The sequence below is a fragment of the Hydra vulgaris genome, chromosome 10, assembly GCF_038396675.1.
Source record: "Hydra vulgaris chromosome 10, alternate assembly HydraT2T_AEP".
Lineage (NCBI taxonomy): Eukaryota > Metazoa > Cnidaria > Hydrozoa > Anthoathecata > Hydridae > Hydra > Hydra vulgaris.
Window position 1 is genome coordinate 4,008,968 of NC_088929.1, and position 22,775 is coordinate 4,031,742.

The 22,775-nt window shown below is 28.1% G+C and overlaps 2 protein-coding genes across 2 annotated transcripts; one reads left to right on the top strand and one right to left on the bottom strand.

The window, feature by feature from the left end:
• Positions 1–1,022: 1,022 nt before the first annotated feature.
• On the bottom strand, positions 1,023–8,206 carry LOC105843397 (C-C chemokine receptor type 5). The gene is made up of 2 exons (XM_065807095.1): positions 8,128–8,206; positions 1,023–2,122 (listed from the first exon to the last, which is right to left on the bottom strand). Exon 2 carries the CDS (start codon positions 2,100–2,102, stop codon positions 1,125–1,127), a length of 978 nt encoding a protein of 325 aa, XP_065663167.1. The 5' UTR covers positions 2,103–2,122; positions 8,128–8,206; the 3' UTR covers positions 1,023–1,124.
• An 8,434-nt stretch (positions 8,207–16,640) lies between these two features.
• Positions 16,641–19,450, top strand: LOC136086067 (uncharacterized). The gene is made up of 3 exons (XM_065808335.1): positions 16,641–16,778; positions 17,156–17,352; positions 18,238–19,450. The coding sequence occupies exons 1-3, from the start codon at positions 16,641–16,643 to the stop codon at positions 19,448–19,450; spliced, it is 1,548 nt and encodes a 515-aa protein (XP_065664407.1).
• The last annotated feature ends 3,325 nt before the right edge of the window (positions 19,451–22,775 follow it).

A 22,775-nucleotide genomic window follows, 5' to 3' on the forward strand; every position in this document is an offset into this window, starting at 1 on the left:
GGATATATTATATAACTAATTATAGTTTTTTTTTTTAATGAATAACTTTGAAATTTGAATATATATAGCCGTAAGTTAACATTCATGTTGTTGGGATTAAATTACTTCATTAACTTTTATTAAAAATAACTATGAAAGACTTTATTTAACTATTTTGAATTTTACATAAACTTCTTTGAAACATTTTGCTTTTTTCTCCCATTTTTAATTTTAGTTACAACGTATTTATATAAATATTAAGAAAAAAGAAGGGAATTGGTGATAAGTCAAACCTGTCTTCTTCTCGTCCTTACCGTCTTTATATATATTATAAAACATGGAACTTGTAAATATTTGTACGACTAAATAAATGAATTAAAAATAATTATAATAAGATATATTATAATTAGTTATATAATATATCCTATAATCACCGTAACTGGCAAGAAGCGGTATGATTGCTGGAACTGTTGAATTTTTCCAGTAACTTATCATTTAAATTTAGTCTAAAAATGAAACAACAACATTTCTGAAGAACTTGAATGTTTCGACGAAACCTTATATTTTTGCCTACAGCTTTTATTGAAATAATTTTTTTTTTGTTTTTTTTGCCATTAATTGAAGATTGTCAACATGTTTTAATAGGATACTGCACACATTCTCTGATCACTGTAAAATAAGAGTATCTGAAGGTTTAGATTTAATTTTTAAATATTAGTAAAGATAGTTAATTAATAAAATTGTTCCCTGGAAATAAAGCGGCACACATCACAGTGAATAAAAGTTTTACTTATAAACTCAAGAAGATGATTTATCGTTCTTAAATTTAAAAAAAAAAATGGTTTACATAATGTTGAATGTAAATTTAAAATAAATTTATAAAAACAAATTTGAAATTGAAAAAAAAAAACTAAATGCATTCAAATTTTTTTTGCAAAATACTTTATAAAAATAAAGCGTTTCTTAACAAATTGAAATAAAAAAATACTGAGTTAACTTAAAACGAAAATGTATTTTCATTAGTTTTTTTTTAAAAAGTTAGACATTAATTTTCAACTTTGTGTTTCAAAACTTCCTTCTTATTGTGTATTATCCACTTAGTTATTAAAACCATCAAAACTTAGTTGTTTACTTCAAAGATGTTTTTATGATGTTGAAGATCGGTATGTTTCTATTCTAATTTCCAAAGAACTGCAGCTGGTGATAGTTTCTTTCCTTCTTCGGTTTTTGTCAAAAATACTAAATATTGGTGACAAAAAGTTAAATTTCAAACAAGAAAAAGTACTTTTGAATTTTCTAAAAAAGAGTGCGAGTTTTTTGCTTACTTTTGGTTGAAAGTAAATATAAATTACAGGGTCCGATAAGTTATTGAGAATGTTAACTCCAATTAATCCTAGCACCAGAAGATTTTTTGTTTTCCGTGATTTAAATTTCACGTTTTCGGCAATCAAATGTGGAAGAAAAACAAACAAGAAAAACGTGAAAATAATTAGGAATGACATAGTAAATAGTTTCTTTTTTTTCTTATTTGCCAATCGGTTTCGGTGAATTAAAAAAGATAAGCGCGTTTGAAATCCAATAAAAACGTATACACAGACTGCAAGAATAATAACAAATCCATTGTAAATGTAGGAAGCATAATGGTAAAACCAATCGTTAGCAATCCCACCAAATTTAATTAGCAATCCAAATATGATTGATACTAACCATAAAATAAACAGGCTTGATAACACAAGAAACTTTGACTTTTTTATTCTATATTTGAAAGGAAAGGCAACAAACATTAATCTGTCTAATGATAAAAAACAGAGGGTAATAATGTAAGCCATGTGCGCTAGATAATATATGGCAATAAAGTTTATAGTCAATCTTGTACGATGGTATTTCCAATACACGGCTCTAGCATTATTGCCTATATTTATAATCGATACAAAACTCATATGCATAATGTAAATGTTTTGCGGGGTAAGATTCTTCAGCTTCAGACTAAGAAGCAACAATATACCAACGATATTGAATAAAAAAGCAATAACAATAACAAAAACATCAATACCAAGGATGAATTTAACATCAAAGGCTAGTGGCGCAAGTATTTTGATTGAAACTGATGTGTTGTTAAACATAATGTACTGCTTTTGCTTTACTATATATATATATATATATATATATATATATATATATATATATATATATATATATATGTATATTTATATATATATTTATATATATATATATATATATATATATATTTATTTATATATATATATATATATATATATATATATTTATTTATATATATATACATATATCTGTGTGTGCGTGTGTGTGTGTGTGTGTGTGTGTGTGTGTGTGTGTGTGTGTGTGTGTGTGTGTGTATAATAACGATTTTTAATAACAATTTAAATTGTGAAATACGTTAATACAATGGTCATTATATATACATATATATATATAGTATATATATATATATATATATATATATATATATATATATATATATATATATATATATATAATATATAATGTTACTATATATATATATAATAACATTATATATTATTGTTAATGTGTTTCACGATCTTATTTTACGAGTTTTTTGAAGGTTTTGCACTCAACAAAGGTTAGCGATGTAGTTCGATAGTTTTCAGCAAATTGCATATCTCCTCTTTTTATATAAAACGGACTAAAATTGGTTAGTTTCCTAGAAGAAAAAGTACTATTTCAAATTTAAAGGATTCACATAAGATTTTTGTAAGCGGAATTAGAAGCTTTGGCACATATCTTAAGTGTTAAAGCATACAAGACTTCAGTTCAAAATGATTTATAAGGATTTAGATTGGCAAGTTCTTTAATTATGTCTGAGACAGCGAAGCCTAAGTTGTCACTATAAATCCATTTAAATTTAGCATTCAAAGCTGGATTTTTTTTGTGCTTCAAGAGTAAACATAAATTTGAATAGAGAAAGATCTAATATACTGAGTTTCAATAATTTTGTATGAAATATCTTTTAGAAAATGGATTCTAACTTTATTATTAGTATTTTATGCAAGTTTTGGATTGTTCTCACATTAGTTTTTCAAATACCTTGGCCGATGCTCAATAGCCAATTTTCAAATACCTTTGCTGTTGCTCAATAGCCAATTGATTGATAACTGTTAGGTGTTAAATGAGTCATTTCTGATGATTCGTTTAACACAAACTCATTTTAAACAAGTTGAAAATGCAATTTGAAACGATATTGAAAAAATCTTCAATAAATCAAATCAAGTGGTATTCAAACTAGACCAAGTAATAAAGCAACAACAGATAATACTAGACAAGCTAAAAGTATAATGAAAAATCTTATTCAAAACCAAATCCAAATAAAGTTTTTTCAGGACTGTTTTAGTCGCACAGACAAAAAAAAGAATTTAATTTTTTTATGTTCGTAAAACAGATATAATAAAATACCCTTATGTAAATAATAAATATAAATTAATATAATATATAGTGTTATTATATACTATATATATATATATATATATATATATATATATATATATATATATAATATATATATATATATATATATATATATATATATATATATATTTGGATGATATATTTAAGGTGATTTTTTTTAAATCTTGTATGGAAATGGTGACATACAATGAGTTATAGACTAAAAATAAAAGATATCTATAATAATTTTTATAAGAAAGTTTTAACTGATTTTAGGCTTTTTCAACATAAAGTCAGGTATTTTTAATAAATTCTAGATGCTTCAAAAGTTAGTACCTGTATAACTTTTAAATTCTAATACAAAAAATTAGTTTCTTATTGGTTGTTTTTTCAGTTTTTGACTAAACCATAATTTCTTGCACTGTTTTTACTGCACGTTTTGTATAAATATTGGATCTTGCAGTGTTTTTAACAGTTTCTTGATTACACCTGTGTCTAAAAAAGATTTTTTGCTTTTGCATACTGATTCATTGCTGCTAATAAAACGTCTGTTCTATTATAATAGTTATTGGAAAACTTGATAACTATCCATTCACCAGTAATAAAATTGCATGCTTGTGGCAGTTGCTGCCGGTGTTCTGACAATGAAATAAAAGCCATTAATGCTATAATTCCTATTGAATTCCATCTAGCATGACAAATATTTGAAAGAGCCTTTAACTTAATTTTTGAAAAAAAAAGATTTTCTTCATAATATCTGTTATGATGCCCTAGCTCACACAAATATTCATGTCATCTCGCCATAACACTGCTGATATGCTGATGATTGATGTTGACTGTTTGAAATTTTTAACAGAGACATCGTAATTTTGTATCAGTTCATCAACAAATAACAAATCTAACACATGGTGCTGGCAACCAAAATATTGTGGAACTTCCAAATTCTTGGTTATTAACTTTTTTTTTTAAGCTACAAAACCACTTTTTGCTCAAGTATTTGTGTTTGTTGTGTCACAAATAATTACTCTTATTACTTCCCATATATCAATTTCATTTAACAAATTAATTTATACTAACACAATTGTTTTGGCTTTGCCATCCCTTAATAGCAAAGCTGCCAACTTTTTTTCCAGATCATCGTTTTTTAAAACTGCAGCTTGCATTTCTGTTTAATCTTGTTGCCATCATAAATAATATCAAATAATATTTCATTATAATAGCTGATACTGATTATCTGTACCTTCTGATCTATGTGGTATTTATTCACCAAACTTTCAATTTTTCTTGAAACTGATTTTTCTGTTAACGCTAGAAAATTCAGTTTGATCCATAATGAAATTAATTCACAGGCGATAACTTTGCGTTTTCCAAAAACAGATTTCTCTAAAGAGTATAAAGGCAAGTAAGTGAACCTCCCTAAAATAATTAGTGCCTATTGAAAAGTAAACTGACTAGTTTTCAAAAAGTTGTCTATTGGGGACATTTTTAAAACCAACCATCAAGTTATTTATAATTTCTTAGTCCCTAAAATGACTTTATCTATCATGACTTTATCTTTAGGGCATTAAAAAAAATTGAAAGACTTGAATTAGTTATCAGCCTAATATAAAAAAGACGTCCGAAACGTTCAAAAGATGTTCAAAATGTTTGAAAGTGTTGGTAGAAATCCTTTTCTCAAGATTCTTTGATTTATTTACATATAATCAAATCATTATGTAAAACATTTAAATTACAAACATTTAAGTGGTTTAAAACTTTCAAAATATATTACAATGAAACCTTTTAAACTTGTTCTCTCTAAATGCAAACTTTTAAGACAAGTGATAAAAATAATTGAAAAGAGTTTACTATTATCTTCATATACAGTATGTGGGTCACACATTTTAACACACTTAATAACATATACCACAATCCAAAAACTGTAGTTAAGTTAATACTTTATTGTTTATCTTTTTTTTATTATACTAAAAGAAATTTTGGTGCTAAAATAAAGAAATTAATTTTTTCATAAAGAAAAATATGTTTGCTAAAAATCCAATCCTTTTTGGCTTGAAAATCAATTCATAGAACTATTTTGTCTTGACTTTATTTAAAGATGCCATTTTTGTGTAATATGAGCATGCTCAAATTACCCAGTGATTTTCATTGAAATTACCTAGTTTAAAGTCCTAAAAAAGCAGTGGTTTTAATTGGTTTTTTGAATAAAAATAAAATATACTAAAAATTTTTAATACTTTAACAATACTAAATATTTTTCTGTAATTTAAATCCAAAAAAATTTTTATCGTTCAAAGGTTTGAGTTGATAAAATTGAAAAAATAACGAACTAATTTTTTTTTTTTTTTCTTGCGGAAAACATAGTAGTATTGTTTCAACAAAAAGTGGCTTAAAATTTGATCTTTTAATGATAAGTTTTGTTAATAACGAATCATTATATTCCAAAAATTAGTTCTAATTGTCAGGTTGGTATTTTTTTTATAAAATGATGTTTTTTTTGAGCTAATTTAAAGAGCTCATATTACCAAGTGGTCTGGGTAATACGAGCATTTTTTTTAATTTTTTAAAACCTCTGTGTGTTTAAAAAAAAATTTCGGGTGCCCAAATATCTGAGTGGATCATGAGAAGGGATCCCTAATTATTGTTAATCGCAAAAATTTTGGATCCAGCTTAATTATTTTTGAAATTATTCCAATTTTTGCTTAAGGTGCTCATATTACCCTAATCTACCCTAATATCCAGTTATCTAGAGACACTCGCGGTTCATTTGGCAAAAAAATAAAAATCTAGTTACACCGTCCGAAAAAGAAAATTAAGTTTGAAATTAGATGGTCTCTGCAACATTTTCAACATAAAAAATATGCCGGTTGAATAAAATGATGGGTAAATATCTATCTATCAGTTTCCACAAAAATATTAAGAATAGTTTCACAACATTTAAAATTGTATAAAGACAAAGAGTAATCAACAAAATGTGTACAAGCAGTTATACTTCAGAAAAACTCACAACCCAGTGGGCACAAGATGTAAAAAAGACGTCTTTTGAACGTCTTTTGAACGTTTTGGACGTCTTTTGAACGTCTTTTGAACGTTTTGGACGTCTTTTGAACGTTCAAAAGACGTCTTATTTAGGTCCTGTGCCCACTGGGAAGCTCTCTAGATGCTGTTCAGCACTTATAGATTTAATGTTGATGTTCATTTTACTGAAGCTTCTTTGGGAAGTAAAGAACTATTAGAACTAAGTGAAGAATCTTCTTTGGAAGTGAAGAACTTTTAGAACTAGAGTAAAGAGTAATCAACAAAAAAACATAATTAATATTTTCTTTTTGTCCAGAAGTTTAACAAAAAACGTTGTTGTTGTTTTTTTTTAATAAAAAAACCAACAATATAAAATTTATGAAATGATGTTTTGAAATTTTAAAAAAACATAGACAATAAACTTATAGATTTATAATATTCTAAGAAACTTTTTGTTACAATTTTGAGTGTGAGTTATTTTCTTCATATCAATCACGTTAGATCGCTCGTGAGTAAATACTGCTTTGTATTGACTTTATAAGAACGCTAGTTAAAGAATAGATGAATGGAAGATTTTAAAATATACAAGAGTTATTTTTTAAATTAAGCAAACAAAGTTATAAAAAAAGGATCTTTTTATAAAAATTTCTTTTCAACAAGCTATTCATAGGAAATAATTTCTGCAAATTTTGTTTTATAAAAAGCATTCTACAGTCGGAGTTGCTGATTATAACTATTTATTATATATATTTATATATAATTGAAATCTCTATGATAGTCAACTCTTAATCAAGAAATATTTTGGCAAACTTAAATTTTGCGGAAAGTCTGTTTTTGCAACTTTTTTGCACAGTTATATCTGTCCAATATCCGTCAATAAGGAGAAAACCTGTTTGTTTTTACTATTCAGATGTTATTCTTAAAAATACATTATCGGTAAACTTAAAGTAATGTAAACCCAAAAGTGAAAAAAATATCTTTTGCAAAAATTTTTTTTTTTGTTATGTATTACCTATTGTGTTATTTATAAAAAAATTAATACATCAAAGCATTTTTAGGCTGAACAAAAACTGCAATTTAATAGACCAATCTTGGTAACCCTTTGTATTTATATATGTATATATGAGAAACCAATTTGTAAAATGCGCTGTGTCCGAGTAAATTGATTTTGAGATAATTGAATTACTCTCAGTTGCGCATCAACAGAAATTAATAATTTCTTGGTCTGTTTTCAGGACAAAAATTTATTTGTTCTAATATTTATATATATGATAGTTTTCAATATATAGAAAATGGAATTGACTCAAAATTTTTATTTTTGTGACTTAGCGCGTTTCGCAGATGGTATCCTCATATATAATATATTTGAGGAGCCCATACATACTTTTTTATATATAATTTTAAACTATTTATGTATGTATGTATGTATGTATGTATTTATGTATGTGTATATATATATATATATATATATATATATATATATATATATATATATATATATATATATATATATATATATATATATATATATATAATTTTGTCAATCATTATTTTATACACAAGAATAAAATTTAATGTGTTTTCATAAGTATGTGTTTTCATAAGTATAATTAACAAACTGTTGCTACAATAATAAAAGAAACATTTCCATTTGGATATTTTAAATATTTCTTGCATTATTTTATTACCTACCTACTCTTCTATCTTTAATCTATTTCACATATATGACCTTTGCATTGCTTTTTATATGCTAACGAAAATTTATTCAATGTCTTGCGTAATAAAAAATATCGCTAACATTTTTGCCCTTTTTAGTATTCTTGACGTCACGTGTTTTTGAATATTCACCGGAAAATTAATCTTCAGAAAATTCCTAGAAAAATATTTATTTAAAAAAATCCTCTCTTTTAGAAAGCTTTTAGAAAACCTACTAATGAATCTTAAATTAAAATGTTAAACGTAATTATTTCTGAGTTTAATTTCCATGATCGTCAATGATATATTCCATTTTTAAAGCATTTTCAAATCGAGTTTTGCAAACTTTTATATAGGGGAGAGTTGAATTAATGGGAACAGCATCTTTATTGGAACACTTGCATTTATTTTAAAATTAAATTGCATTTTTCGAGTAAAAAATTCATGTTTTCTACGTTTCGATAGATTTCAACATTTATCTCTCAAAAAACTTCATGTGTACTAGAGTTGTTAACCGGAAGATTTCGTACATTTCCGGGAAAAAAAAATTCTTTCAGAATGGTATTGAGAATCAGGACTTTTTTTTTTTTAGTACCGAATTTTACGAAACAAAAAAAACCGTCGATGTTCATTTCGCAAATGCTACTTACGAAATGTTGCCTTTGCGAAATGTAGCAAGTTGAATTACGAAATAAAACTATTTCGCTACATACGAAAGTAGCGCTTACGGAAGTCGCACTTGCGAAACGAGCTCTTTCGCTAAACGACGTTTCGAAGTCTATAAAATAATTTTGTTGGTCAAACGGATATAATTGTGAAAAATAAAAATTTTATATACCAAAATGTTTATTATAAAATTTTATTTTCAGTATTGCAACATATGAACATTTTAAGGTTTTATTTTTTAAAATAATGATAAAAAACCAAGTTTCTTTCGAAACGAAACTTTTTCGCGCCACAACTTGCGAAACAGTTCTTATCGGAAAAGAACTTACGAAACGCGACATAATAAATATATTCAATTACGTTTTAAGAATCAAATACTTATAATTAACTAGGTAATTAAAATACTAATTTTTTTTATGATATTGATAAGTTTTAGTTTTAAACTTTTATAAAAAAAATCAAGACTTTTATAAAATATACTTTTCAGAATGTCATATAATAAATAAGAGTTAAATAATAAAGATAACTTGAACAACGTTAAAATGCGAATGCAATTTCGTAATCGGGAAACAATGCCTTTGTTGAAATCCTCAACTAAATGTAGTTTACAACAAAAAAAGACCTAATTTAAGTGATGAATGCTAAAACTTAGTTGTATAATAAAATACTTAAAAATAGCTCTCACTTGTTGTCAAATAAAATAATTTTATGTTTAGATAGTTTCAAATTTTTTATTTTTGAAGTGCTCTGTTATATGCGCTTTTGTTTTTATTACCTCAATAACAACAAGTAAATTAAAAAATTTTTAAAGACATTTTCGATGATATTTTCTAAAATTTTTTCATTTATATATATATATATATATATATATATATATATATATATATATATATATATATATATATATATATATATATATATATATATATATATATATATATATATATATTATATATATATATATATATATATATATATAAAAGTCAGCGTAGGAAGGTGGAAATGGGTATTTGTTGCCCCTTGTATCGTTGGCCCTGGAAAATGTTTTAATTTTCAACATCCCAACGTTATTGGGACTATAAAACTGCTGAAAGTTTTAAAGCTCTATCTGTTTCGGAGAGCAGTAAGAAATTAGTTGCAAGATTTTGTAGCAAAAAACGTTTACGTTCAATACGACCCTTCCCCGGGTCTTCGCCCCTGGAAAAAATTTTGACATAGAAGCTCACCAGGACTATACAAACGCTGAAAGATTCAGAGCTGTAGCTAGTCTGAGAGGTAGTGATAAATTAATTGCAAGATTCAGTAAGAACTGATAACGGCCAAAAAACACTTAAAGTTCCATTAAAATTTGTAATGGAACCAAATATTTTTTTGGAACTAAAGTTGCTGCAAGCATGATATCACAAAGATGTAACGAAATAGTCCAAACTTTTCTTGATTAAAACTATAAAGTTTTCCTAATCAATAAAAAAAATCAAAAAAATAAGTAACTACCATAAACCTCAAAAATAATACTTTGATAGGGTAGATAAGGGTAATATGAGCACCATGGTAATATGAGCATACTTAAAGATTTCTTAGATGTAAGCAGTGAAGTTAAAGTTGCTATGTATTTTTTGAATCGACTTTATGTGGTGATTACAGGAATCAGTACAATTAGCGTAAATCTATATGCAGTAATTAATCAATTATTAATCAATTTTTGTTGATTTTACTGTTTTTTTTAAAAGAAACAACTTGTTCTGATGAAGGAATCAAATTTTTACAATATAGGGAACCAGTTGCCTTAACTGAAAAATGGAAATGATACCGAAATTTTGGTTTCGGTACTTTTTATAAATTCGGTAAAAAGCAAAATTTTGGTTGAAAAACATAACGAAAACCGAAAAATTTGTGACATTTTAAATTTTTATCTAATTTAGAAAAATAATTATTTTTAAGAGTTTTTACAAAATACTTTGAGAATTTTTATAAAATACCTCGACAAAATCTTGTTTTGCGGTGAAAATCTGCCAGTTGTTAACTTTCGCTATTAACTTATATTGCTAACTTATGTATTAAATCTCAATTTGTGAAACACCTGTAATCGATTCTAACTAATACACGGATAAAAAATACAACAAATGTAAAATTGCATTTTTTAATAAATTTTTCTAATGAAATTAATCTTGACTAGCCGAAATGTTGGTTTCGGTTTCGGCACCGAACTAGTGTACCCGAAATTTCGGTTTATTTCGGTTTCAGCTTTTTTCTATTTCGGTCGGTCACTAATGATTATACAAAAGTATATACATTTTATAAATGAATGTTTAAGTATATAGTTATATTAGTTATAATAGTATAATTTTTGAGAATTTATTTTTTTACTTTTATTCACAGCTGTGAATAAAAGTGTGAATAGAAAAATACATTTTCACTATGCAACGGTTAATTAAAAATCAAAAAACTATAGGAGGAAAAAAATTAACACTTCTTTTCCGCATACGTAAAAGTTAACACACCTTTTCCGCATATGTAGAGCTTGTTAGAGGTTTATAAAATGGTTTGTTTTTCTATTACATGCATAATTTCGATAGCTCAGTGGTTTAGTATACTGACAGCGGTGTTGTTTTCGAGAGTTCAAATCCGCCCCATAACACAATGCATTTTATACTTTTTTAATCTGATCGTATAACGGGTGGTTACTAAAAATCCGGACAAACTTTCATGGGCAGTTACTCCCATAGTTTTTATAGAAGAGATTAAATAAAACTATCATTAAAAAGAGTTTTTAGTTATTTATTTTAATTAAGTTTGTCTTTAACCAGTCTGTTTCTTCGGATTCGGCCAACTCTAACACGAGTTGACCCAAAAAGTGAAAATACAAGGTTAAGGTCAATATTTTTCAGGCAAAGCTTTATTCAGGTTTGTAGTTGCGTTTTGTATGAGCGTTGATGAACGGCACTAATCTTCTCTTTATACAATTAATTTCATAAATGGCTTTATTAACTGCAAGGCCGCTGGGGACAAAAAATGGCTTTGAAATACCTTTGTCAGAAACGGCCAGCCAGACAAGCACCTTGGGTTCGAACTTGCTTTTTTGCAATATTTAACACTTGGTGGAGTCTTGTCTTTGTTGCTAGAGTAGTAGGTGCTGTTTCCATTAATTGTTGAGTGTGACAGCGTAAAGTAGGACTCGTCGTCAAGGATGACCAATTTTCCTTTAAAATCACGATAAAGACGATTAATGCCGGTTTTGATTCGCTCATTCTGGTTTATTTGTCAATGAGGTATACCCTGTTTTGTATAATTTTTGATGTCAGTGTACCTGGCAAGAGTTTTAATGATATGTGAATGACTGCATCCATATTTTTGACCAGCTTGCCTCATCGAAACTCGGTGACTGTAATCAAATATGGTCTTCAGGCGCTTGATACCCTTAGGGGTCATGATTTCGACCACACGACCACTTCCTTGCACTCTTTTGTGCCCAGAATCATTCTCAACAAGTTTGATTATATCATAGATAGTGCTTCTTGGAATTTTTTCATCATTGAAGTGAGCTACTGTGAACCTTTTACCTTGCAATTTATTATCCAAATAGAACTCGTAAATCCGTTTTCTTACCTCTTCTTGCTTGGCCATCATTATTTTCTTAATTATTACTAATTATCTAAAACCAAGTAAATTAACTTATAGAGAATTAAATAAGCTTTGAAATGGATATAAGCATGAAAAAAAAAGATTTAGCTTGTGGCATTTAAAATTCAGTTAAAGTTGGTCCGGATTTTTAGTAACCACCCGTTATATTTATAGAAAAAAAAATAATTAGAGCAAAAAAGACTTTCAATTGTTAAAATAAAGTTTTAAAGTTTTTTCTAGGTACGGGCTTTTTTTTTAGCCTCCGCAGCAGCACCTTCTTTGGCAGCAGGACAGACTTATTCATTTTTTTCTTTATTAAGTTTCAGAGCTTATGAGGACTAATTATCTGTGCACATTTAATAACATAATTATCTTTATTATTACATATGCACAATAAATTTCACATGGTGTTTTGATATTTTTGAAAATTTATAATTATTAAGCATTTGTTTGTTTTTTAATTTTATTTAGGAGCTCCAAGAAGTCCTTACAGGCTTATCACAGTGCACCGCGAATGAGCATTTAATCGGAAGTTCACGCCTCGTTTCTAACCGATGTCGCAAAATTTGCCCAGAGGTGGGGTTTGAACCACCGATTTTACGTTCCAGAGGCAAGTGCACTACCACTGCGCCACGGCTGCTCAAGCATTGATATGTTGCTCAATATATAAAATGATGAGCAATATGATTTCATCTTGAGAATTCAAACCTAAATAATGGGCATTAGTTTGTTTACCTTTTTGTTAGAACCGATTTTTATTGTGCTTTGCGAGTAGCTCTAGAGTACCAAGAAAGTTGCTGTTGCTATCCCTCCCCCCCTTTCCAACCTTCTTCTACTGTTCCTCCCCCCTTCCTCCCTCCTTCACTCCGAGAAGACAATTCTATAATCGGCTTTTTGAGGAACTTGGTCGGCTAGTCGGGTATTTGAATTCCGTCGGATAATTTTTAGTTTTAAGGACCTTTTTTATATGTTTTTTAGAAAGTAGTTGTTACTTTTTAAGGTATTGCCCCAGCCCCATCTTTTTTAAAGATTCGCACCGCCCCTTTCTTTATTCCTAGAATTGCACATGTCAGTAGATGTCAGTTTTGAAATGTAACTCCCTGTTAACAAAAGATAATTGCTAAATTATTGTGTGAAAATAGATTTCAATTTTCAATGGTTATTTTGAAAAGATTTCGGATCTGTGTGAGTTGAACTTTGGCTTCAGTTTGTAGGAATAAATTTTATGTTTTTCTTCAGCTTCTTAAAGACATCTATTTTGCTGCTCAAGCTTATTGTGAAAAATATAATTCAATATCTTTTTCTGGCGTGCGAGAATATTTTTTGCAAAAAAACAACACAAGTTTTTCCAAGACTACCGTAAAACAGGGTGGTTTTAGGGCATTTTCGCTAAATAACTTTTCGGTATAACATTTTTTTTCTGATATAGCATTATACTTCTCCTTTATAGAATTCCATTTAGAAAAGAAAAAAAACTTATTGTCGTACTATATTTTATTATCTCCAAAATTTTATCAATTTTATCTCTTCGATGGGGGTGACTAAATAAATTTTCTCACAAGTGTCATTGATAGTTTTTTGGAGTTTTACAAAATTAGAACACAATATAAAATCAAGTAAAAACATTTCTGGTAAAATTATCAATTTAAAAAACAAATTGTTTTATCAAATATATCCATAGAATGGACAACAAAAAAAAAATTTTAAATGTTAATATAATAAGCTAAGCTAAACATAGCAATTAAATAGCATCATTATAGAACGTAAATAATCATAATTTGCATAATTATTGATCAAATACTCATAATTAGCATTTATAAAATAATGCTAACACTACACATTTTCAAGATGTAATTTAGAACATGAAAGATGTAATTAAGAAACGTAAGATGTAATTTAGAAGATTAAAGTTTTAATTGAGAAACGTGAGATTTAATTTGGAACATGAAAGTTGTAAATAAGAAACCGTAAGATGTAATTGAGAAGACAAAAGTTGTAATTGAGAAAAGTATAAAGAATACAAAGTTCTTTGTATTTTGAATTTTGTAGTCCAAATATACTTTGTAATTTAAGGCTGGAAATAATAATATAATATCAATAAAATATAAAAAGTCATGAAAAAGACATTTGAGGTTAAGGCGGTAGCTGAAAAATTCTATTGGATGTCACTTAAAACTTTCTTTTATTTTTGTTTGTTAAAAATTTAATTGAGATTTCAGATGAATAATAAATAAAACACAAATAATTTATTTACATAAAAATTTAAAATTTAAATTTAAACAACGTTATTAAAAATCATTGCAATATTCAGTTAAGCGCTAACTTGGACGTTTTCCATATTTAAAATCGTTGCGTAATGCGTGCGAATGTACAGCGCGTGTACAATCACCTCCCATTATTGTATTTTTTTGCCGCAGTAACACTAAATACTGCATTCGTTGTTTCATAATCCTAGTGACGAATACAGGTGGAATGTGAATAACATTTTTAACGTTTATTTTTATTTTGGACCAAATAGCTTTCACTGTTTAACATTGGGCTGTACACTGTTTAACACTGTTTAACACGTATGGGCTGTACACTGTTTAATACTGTTTAACATTGGGATGTAAGGTCCTAATCGTGACATGGAGCATTGTCTGTTACGACGACCAAATTCTCTAAACGATTCCCGGATATAATATCTGGTTAAACAAAGCCTTCATCCACTCGTTACAAGAATCTGCTTTAAATGATCCTCTGCGAGTTTCCATTATGACGACATTTTTTGTTGATATAGCTGCAATCAAATGTATGTTTTCACCTTTTGAAGAAGGTATTTTCATTATTGCTCTTTTCCCCTGTTTGGCATGTCCTTTCGTTTTTCTACAAAAAAGATTAACATTTGTTTTATCCAAGCAAACTATCTGATGACCATTCGTGATGTGTTCGTTAATGTTCCTAACTATTCATTGTAGTAGGCTCCTTGTGCACTTTTTTAAATAGTCTGCCTTCGAGGTAATAGGCAGTTGTGGTTGTGCTGACGCTAATATTAAATTGTCTTAATATCCATGTTTTAATGGCCACCAATGTCAACTGACAGTCACTTTCAATCCGTGTTAGTGTTTCTTCGATTTGATCATCGGTTAATTTTTTGGTTTAAACCACCTCTTCCAATAAAGTTTAAATTTCCGCTGCGGACCCAATTGTATGCTGTCTTATATTTGACACCTAAAATTTGCGCCAGAGTCACTCAATCGTCGTTTCGCTCAACACATTTAATTACTCTTCTTCTATAATTCGATGAAGATAAAATATAATTCTTTCACATTCTTTCAACTTGTTCAGTTGTATGTATTTCATGTCAACAAATTGGACAAGGTGGTTCTGATTGTTTCAGAAGTGGTTATAAACAAACTTGGTGAAATAAATGCTTGCACGGATTCAATTTAATAACAGACTTTCTATTTATAGTAAATTGACAAATAACACAACGATCTTTCAATTCCATTACTGTATTACTGTATTGCTGGTGCATACAAATGCTCAATTTGATATTATTAACTTATTAAAATGCATTTCCAAGAAGATCTTTTATAATGACCTTTAAGCTTACATTGTGAATTTGCAATTACAAATAATGTATTCTCATTTACATATTACGATTTCTTAATGACAACTTTTGTTTTTCAAATTACATATTGCGATTTCTTATTTACATGTTGGGTTTCTCAATTAAATTTTAAAATTTCTTAATTACATGTTGCGTTTCTTAATTACATATTGCGACTTCTAAATTACATGTTGTATTTCTCAATTACATCTTACTTTTCTTGATTACAACTTTCAAGTTCTCAATTACATCTTGAAAAGGTGTAGTAGTAATATGTTTTAGTTGTTTACCTAATTGTAAACATAAAAAAATAACAAAACAAAAGACTAAAAAATCTCATTTTGTAAAGTTATCTTGTAATTTATTTTGTAAATGTTTGAAAGACAAATACAAAAAAAAGTTTAACCCAACAAATTGTGTCAAAACTTGACTTGTAATTAAGTAGTACTATGTAATTAAGTAGTACTATGTAACACCTCTCAACTGCTGCTAGTTACAAAAACAAATGTTTGAAATATTAGATGTTAATGTTCTTAAATCAAACGCTGTAAGTTTTATTTTTTACAGACGTAAATTCATTGCACATTTATGGGCACTACATTTTGTTGGCAAGAAGGTTAAACAGAAAGAAATGCAAGTTGCAATTTTAAAAAACAATGATCACGAAAAAAAGTTGGCAGCTTTGCTATTAGAGAATGGCAAAGCCAAAATAATTGTGTCAGCATCAATTCATTTATTGAATGAATTTGATATACGGGAACTAATAAAAGTGATAATTTGTGACACAACAAGCACAAATACCTGAGCAAAAGGTGGTGTTGTAGCATATTTAAAAAAACAGTTTATTAACCAGGAATTCGGAAGTTCCACACTATATTGGTTGCCAGCACCATATGTTAGATTTGTTATTGAAGCATGTTATGTATAAAATTTTTGGAGTCAAAACATGGTCACCAAATATAAATTATTTTTTTCTTGACAAACTGATGCAAAATTATGATGACTTGGTTAAACATTTCTAACAATCAATGTCAGTCATCAGTATACCAGCAGTGGTGTGGCAATATGACATGAGTTTTATGTTTGAGCTGGGGAATCATATCAGATATTATGTGGAAAAAAAATTTTACCAAAATTAATTTTAAGGTTCTTCCATATATTAGTAATGCAAGATGGAATTCAAGAAAAATTATAGCATTACTGGCATTTATTTTATTACCAGAATATCGACAGCAACAGCAACCAGCATGCATTTTTATTACTCGTGAATGGATGAATATCTGGTTTTCCAATCACTATTGTAATAGAACAAGCTATGAAGTTTTATTAGCTGCAGTTAACCAGTATGCAAAAGCAAAAAATCTTTTTTAAAACACAGATGTAATCAATTAAAACAGTGCAAGAAATTATGGTTTATGCAAAAACTAAAAAAAAAATCAATAAAAAACTAATTTTTTGTAATAAAATTAAAAGTTACACTGCTCGTCTGTGGAACATAGTTTTTAATGAAAATATGAAATGTATAACTTCAATAAATTGTTTTAAAAATATAGATAAACAGTATATACTTGAATTTACAGACACAAACATATTTTTGCATCTTTAAGTGAAAAAAAAATCTTATAATATTTCTTACTGTATATATATATATATATATATATATATATATATATATATATATATATATATATATATATATATATATATATATATATATATATAGGGGAGGGAGGGGAGCATTGGGCAGTCGGGAGGTTTGGGCACCCCCTCATTTCTCATAATCTATTCTAGATATTTTTTGTTTTCTACCATAGCACTATAGTTTTATAACTGGCAACACCGCTCATCAAAAGTGTCTCTGTCATTTCACTTGGTTGTCAAGTTACATGCGCTTAATGGTTTGTTGTGTACAAAAGCAAATATTTTGTTTGGGATTTGAAGAAAGATAACAAAGAAATCTGCAAGAAAGTGTAAGTATCTGTGTTAACTTTTTCTTTTGCATTTAATAAACATTATATTTACCTGGCAATTAGGATTTAATATTTGATAAAAATAAACTTATTCAAATCTATTTGAAAAGTGAGGTTATAGGGAGCATTGGGCACGCAGGTAGGAGGGAGGTTTGGGCATGCCCAATGCTCCCCCTTTTTTATAGTTTGTTTTGGTGTCATACGTTTGTAGTTTTTTGCTATGCATATTGAATTGAATATTTAATCATTTCTTTTCAGGACAATGCCGTTTTCATTTAAAAAAAGAAATAAACGACGTGAAATACCTAGAGATGTTATTTTGCGCGCATTGGAAGAGGTTTCTAAAGGAGGAAAAATTAAAACTACTGCGATTAAATATGATATACCCAGGTCTAACCTTCAAAGATACATAAAACAGGGTGGCGCTGTGAAAGATATTTCTTCTAAATTTATATCATCCCAAATATTCATGAAAGATGAAGAAGAAAAAATTTCAGAATATCTTGTAACATTATTTAAACTAAACCATGGAATGTCAAAACTGAAGGCACGTGAATTGGTTTACGAATACGCCACTGATATTAATAAAAAAATACCAGACAACTGGACAGAGAAGAAACTTGCATCCAATGATTGGCTAAGGGGATTTTTTAAAAGACAACCTCATCTTTCGATAAGGACACCAGAAGCTACCAGTCTCTCACGTGCCACAAGTTTCAATAAGAAAAATGTCAGAGATTTTTTTGAAAATCTTAAAACTGTATATGAACGGCATTGCTTCGGCCCTGAGTCTATTTACAATATAGACGAAACTGGATTATCAACAGTACAAAGAACCCAGAAAGTGATTGCTCTCAGAGGCACTAAGCAAGTTGGGCAAGTAACGTCAGCTGAAAGAGAGACACTTGTAACGGTTTGCTGCGGTATTAATGCATTGGGTAACTCAATACCACCCTTTTTCATATTCCCACGGGTTAATTTCAAAACATATATGCTAAATGATGCACCTGTTGGTTCAGATGGAGCAGCACATCCTTCAGGGTGGATGACAGCACCATGTTTTTTAAAATATATACACCATTTTGCAAAACACGCAAAACCAACGCCTTCCTCACCAGTTCTATTGCTGCTGGACAATCACGAGAGCCATATTTCAGTACCAGTTCTTGATTTTTGTAAAGAATCAGGCATTGTTTTAATGACTTTCCCACCGCACTGCAGCCATAAACTGCAACCCCTAGACCTGAATGTCTATGGACCACTCAAAACTTATTATAACACTTTTGTAACAGATTGGATGGTAAGCAATCCTGGCAAAACCGTAACAATTTATGAAATCCCAAAATTAGCAGCAAAAGCCATCCCACTTGCATTCAAGTTGCAAAATATTCAAACAGGATTTAAAAACCTGGCATTTGGCCATTCAATTCAAACATTTTCTCTGATGAAGATTTTGTTTGTTCTTCTATAACTGATTGCTGCTTGCCGGAAGAGAATAATGTTGCTACAGAAAAATCGATTTTAGAACAACCTATCCTGGAACAGCCTTCAACAGAAGAAAATCTGAGTCTGGAGGACTCGTACAAGTTCAAATGTGGAAGCCACTGGGCCATCTCAACTGGAATCTTTATCTAAAAACCAGACTAGGGGCACTGTCAATGTAACACCTGATTTAGTAAGACCATTTCCGAAAAGCCGGCCCCAGAAAATTGGATGGCATGAAACGGAAGAAAGGAAAAACTAGAATATTGACAGACACACCCGAGAAAAGAATTATAGAAATGGAAGAAAAAGAAAGAAAAAGAAAAGATAAGATCAAAGAGCTCAACAAAAATCGAAAATGCTCTAGAAACGAGAAAAGCACGAAGATTAGCAGTGATGATGAAATAAAAAATGCTTCCGTTTCTGATGTAGACCTTGTTGAAATTGATTCATCGGAAGAAGATTTTGATGTAGACGATGTGATTGTTATGGATAGAAAATTCCAAATCAATGACTTTGTGTTAGTTAAATTTGACACCAAAAAAACTGTTTATCATTATGTTGGAATAGTCGAAGAGGTTAATCACTCCATGGCAACTGTCAAATTCATGAGAGCGAGTAAGATAAGAAATACGTTTATGTTTCCTGACATCGAGGACGTAGCCAGCGTCCCCCTGGAGGATGTAAAGACAAAATTGCCTACACCAACAACATGGATAAAACGTGGCAGTCTAAAATATAAATTTGACAAGCCTCTTTGGGTTATACCAAATTTAAGATAAGTCTTATTAAGTCCTATATCGTGCAGTATTGATTCCAAGTGACATTGTTTAATTTTTTGTAAAGTTTATGATAAGAAAAAATGTTTGTATTACAAGTTGGATTACAATTTTTTATAGCAATGCTATATAATAGTTAAGCATAGTAGTATATTAAAACAATATTGTGCATATTAAATACAGTGCCCAAACCTCCCCACAGGGGTGCCCAAACCTCCCAACCACAGGGAGGTTTGGGCACTTTGGACATGTGTTAGAAAATCTTATGTAACTTTGCAAGTAATTTTAATACTAAAACTCTTCTTAGCAATAATTACAGCCAAATATGTGTGCTAGATATATTTGAAATAAAATTTTGATTATAATAAAAAATAACAGTTTTATTAGCATTTATGTGAAAAAGTGCCCAATGCTCCCCACTCTCCCCTATATATATATGTATATATATATATATATGTATTTTTTTTTTTGCAATCTGTTGTAATTATGTATTAACATGTTTTATATATCGAGTATTTGTAAATTTATATAATTATAAATTTGTAAAAAATACTTTACGCTTATTTCTTCTACTTGCTTCTGTCGTTATTAATTTTTTTATTTAAATTTTATTGATAAAAATTTTAAAATAAGAACGTTGTAAAATGTTTATAAATGACAAATAAAAATTTCTAAATATTTTTTTTGCTGAGCTACATATGAATTGTAATTCTTGTAAATTAGATTGTAAAAAAATTTTTTTAATAGGGTCAGCTTTATTTTTATATAAATCTAACTCGAAATTCGTAATCGACGATAAATATATTACTTAAAAACTTTAAAATTGAAAAACTGATTATTTTTAATTTTTAATAGTGGTCTACCACCTTTAGTAAGTTTATACATAGGTTAATAACGTAATTTATTATTTCAAACATAATAAGAAATGTTTTATTATGAAAAAAATATAAGCACAAAAAAGTTCTTTTTTTCCAATTTGTTTACAATTTTTAAAATAATTTTGATCATTATTTGAGCGTTAAAACTGAAATTTTTTTTGTGTTTCAATTATTTAGAATTTTAAACTTTTTGGTAGTTGGTATAGCTATGTGGAATCAATTTTTTGTTGTAACATAAAAAAATAAAACATTTTGTGCTAAATTTGTAATAAATTAACAATCTTTACTTGATTTAAAAACACTAATATTGCAATAGATATATAAAACCTAATCATTTTATAATTGAATAAATAAAAAAATTTACACTAGCAACTTCTTATTTGTTTTTTTATCTTTAACATTGTCTACTTCCCAGTTGGTTTTTTTTATACTGAAATCTGTATGAAGGTAAATTATTTTATATAGCCTGTTGTTGCAAAGAAAAAGAGTAAAACTCAATATAAAAAAAATATATAGACAATAAAACATACTTTAATATAATTTGACTATATAGTTTTGAGAGCCTTTTTGTTAATTGCTTGAGCTGACCTCAGCTGTTTTACCTGATAATTCTTTTGTTTTCCAAAAATAAACTTTTTATGTTTTTGTTAACTTTATTATAAGAACAACTTTAATTTGCTTTAAATAAAGTATTTTGCTATGTCCCAGAAATTATTTTCTCTATAAAAATCAAAGTGTTCATGCTTCAATAAAGTATATTTGTAAAAAAATCAATAGTAAATTTTGAAGTTCAGTTTTAAAACTGTGAATTAATGATAAACTTTGCTTAAAAAAAACTCTTTTTAAATTTTTTATATATCTGAGGGTATTTCCATTCTTGATGTATCTTTCATTTTATTAACACGTTGTATATATTGTAATCTCTCAAACTCTTATTTATTACTTTCTAATTTTATTAGCCACTGTGGTATGTGGAATGGGTCGTAGTTTATTTATAACTCAATATTTGAGGTCTTTACAATTTAATATTGTTTCTAAGTTAATGAAACTTAACCTAGGGAACGACGTTATTTAAAAAATAAAAACGAAAAAAAAAAACTCAACTTTTTTTCTAAAAACCATTAATTAATAATTTGTTCTTTTTGCTTTCGTCACTTTGCTGCTCACAAATAAATGTTTTTGGCTGTTGAGATTATATCTTCTTTTATTTTTAAAACGAGGACAGAAAATGTTATTGATTCCAACATTTATTGCAACAATTTTAAACTTCAAATGCAATTATCATATCTATGGTCACTATCTAATCATTTCATGTCTAATATCAAAATGTGGTTATGAAATCAAATAGATTGAAGATATTTATAAAAAATTTATCGTACAGCTATTTATTGTTTCTAATGTAGTTTCATTTGAGCAGGTGGAATATCTAAGTTTAAAGAACATAAATAACCTTTTCGAACAAAACATACTCTTAGATAAAATACTATTAAATACCATGGATCAAAATCAAAAAATACCAAGGATCAAATTACTTTTTATTTAGAGAAATTACCATGCATCAAAATAACTTGAAATTGATAAGCTGGGAAAAGACTTCACAAATGCTGTGTTTTTTTCTATTTGAATTACCATTTCCATAAAATACTTCTGTTATCTT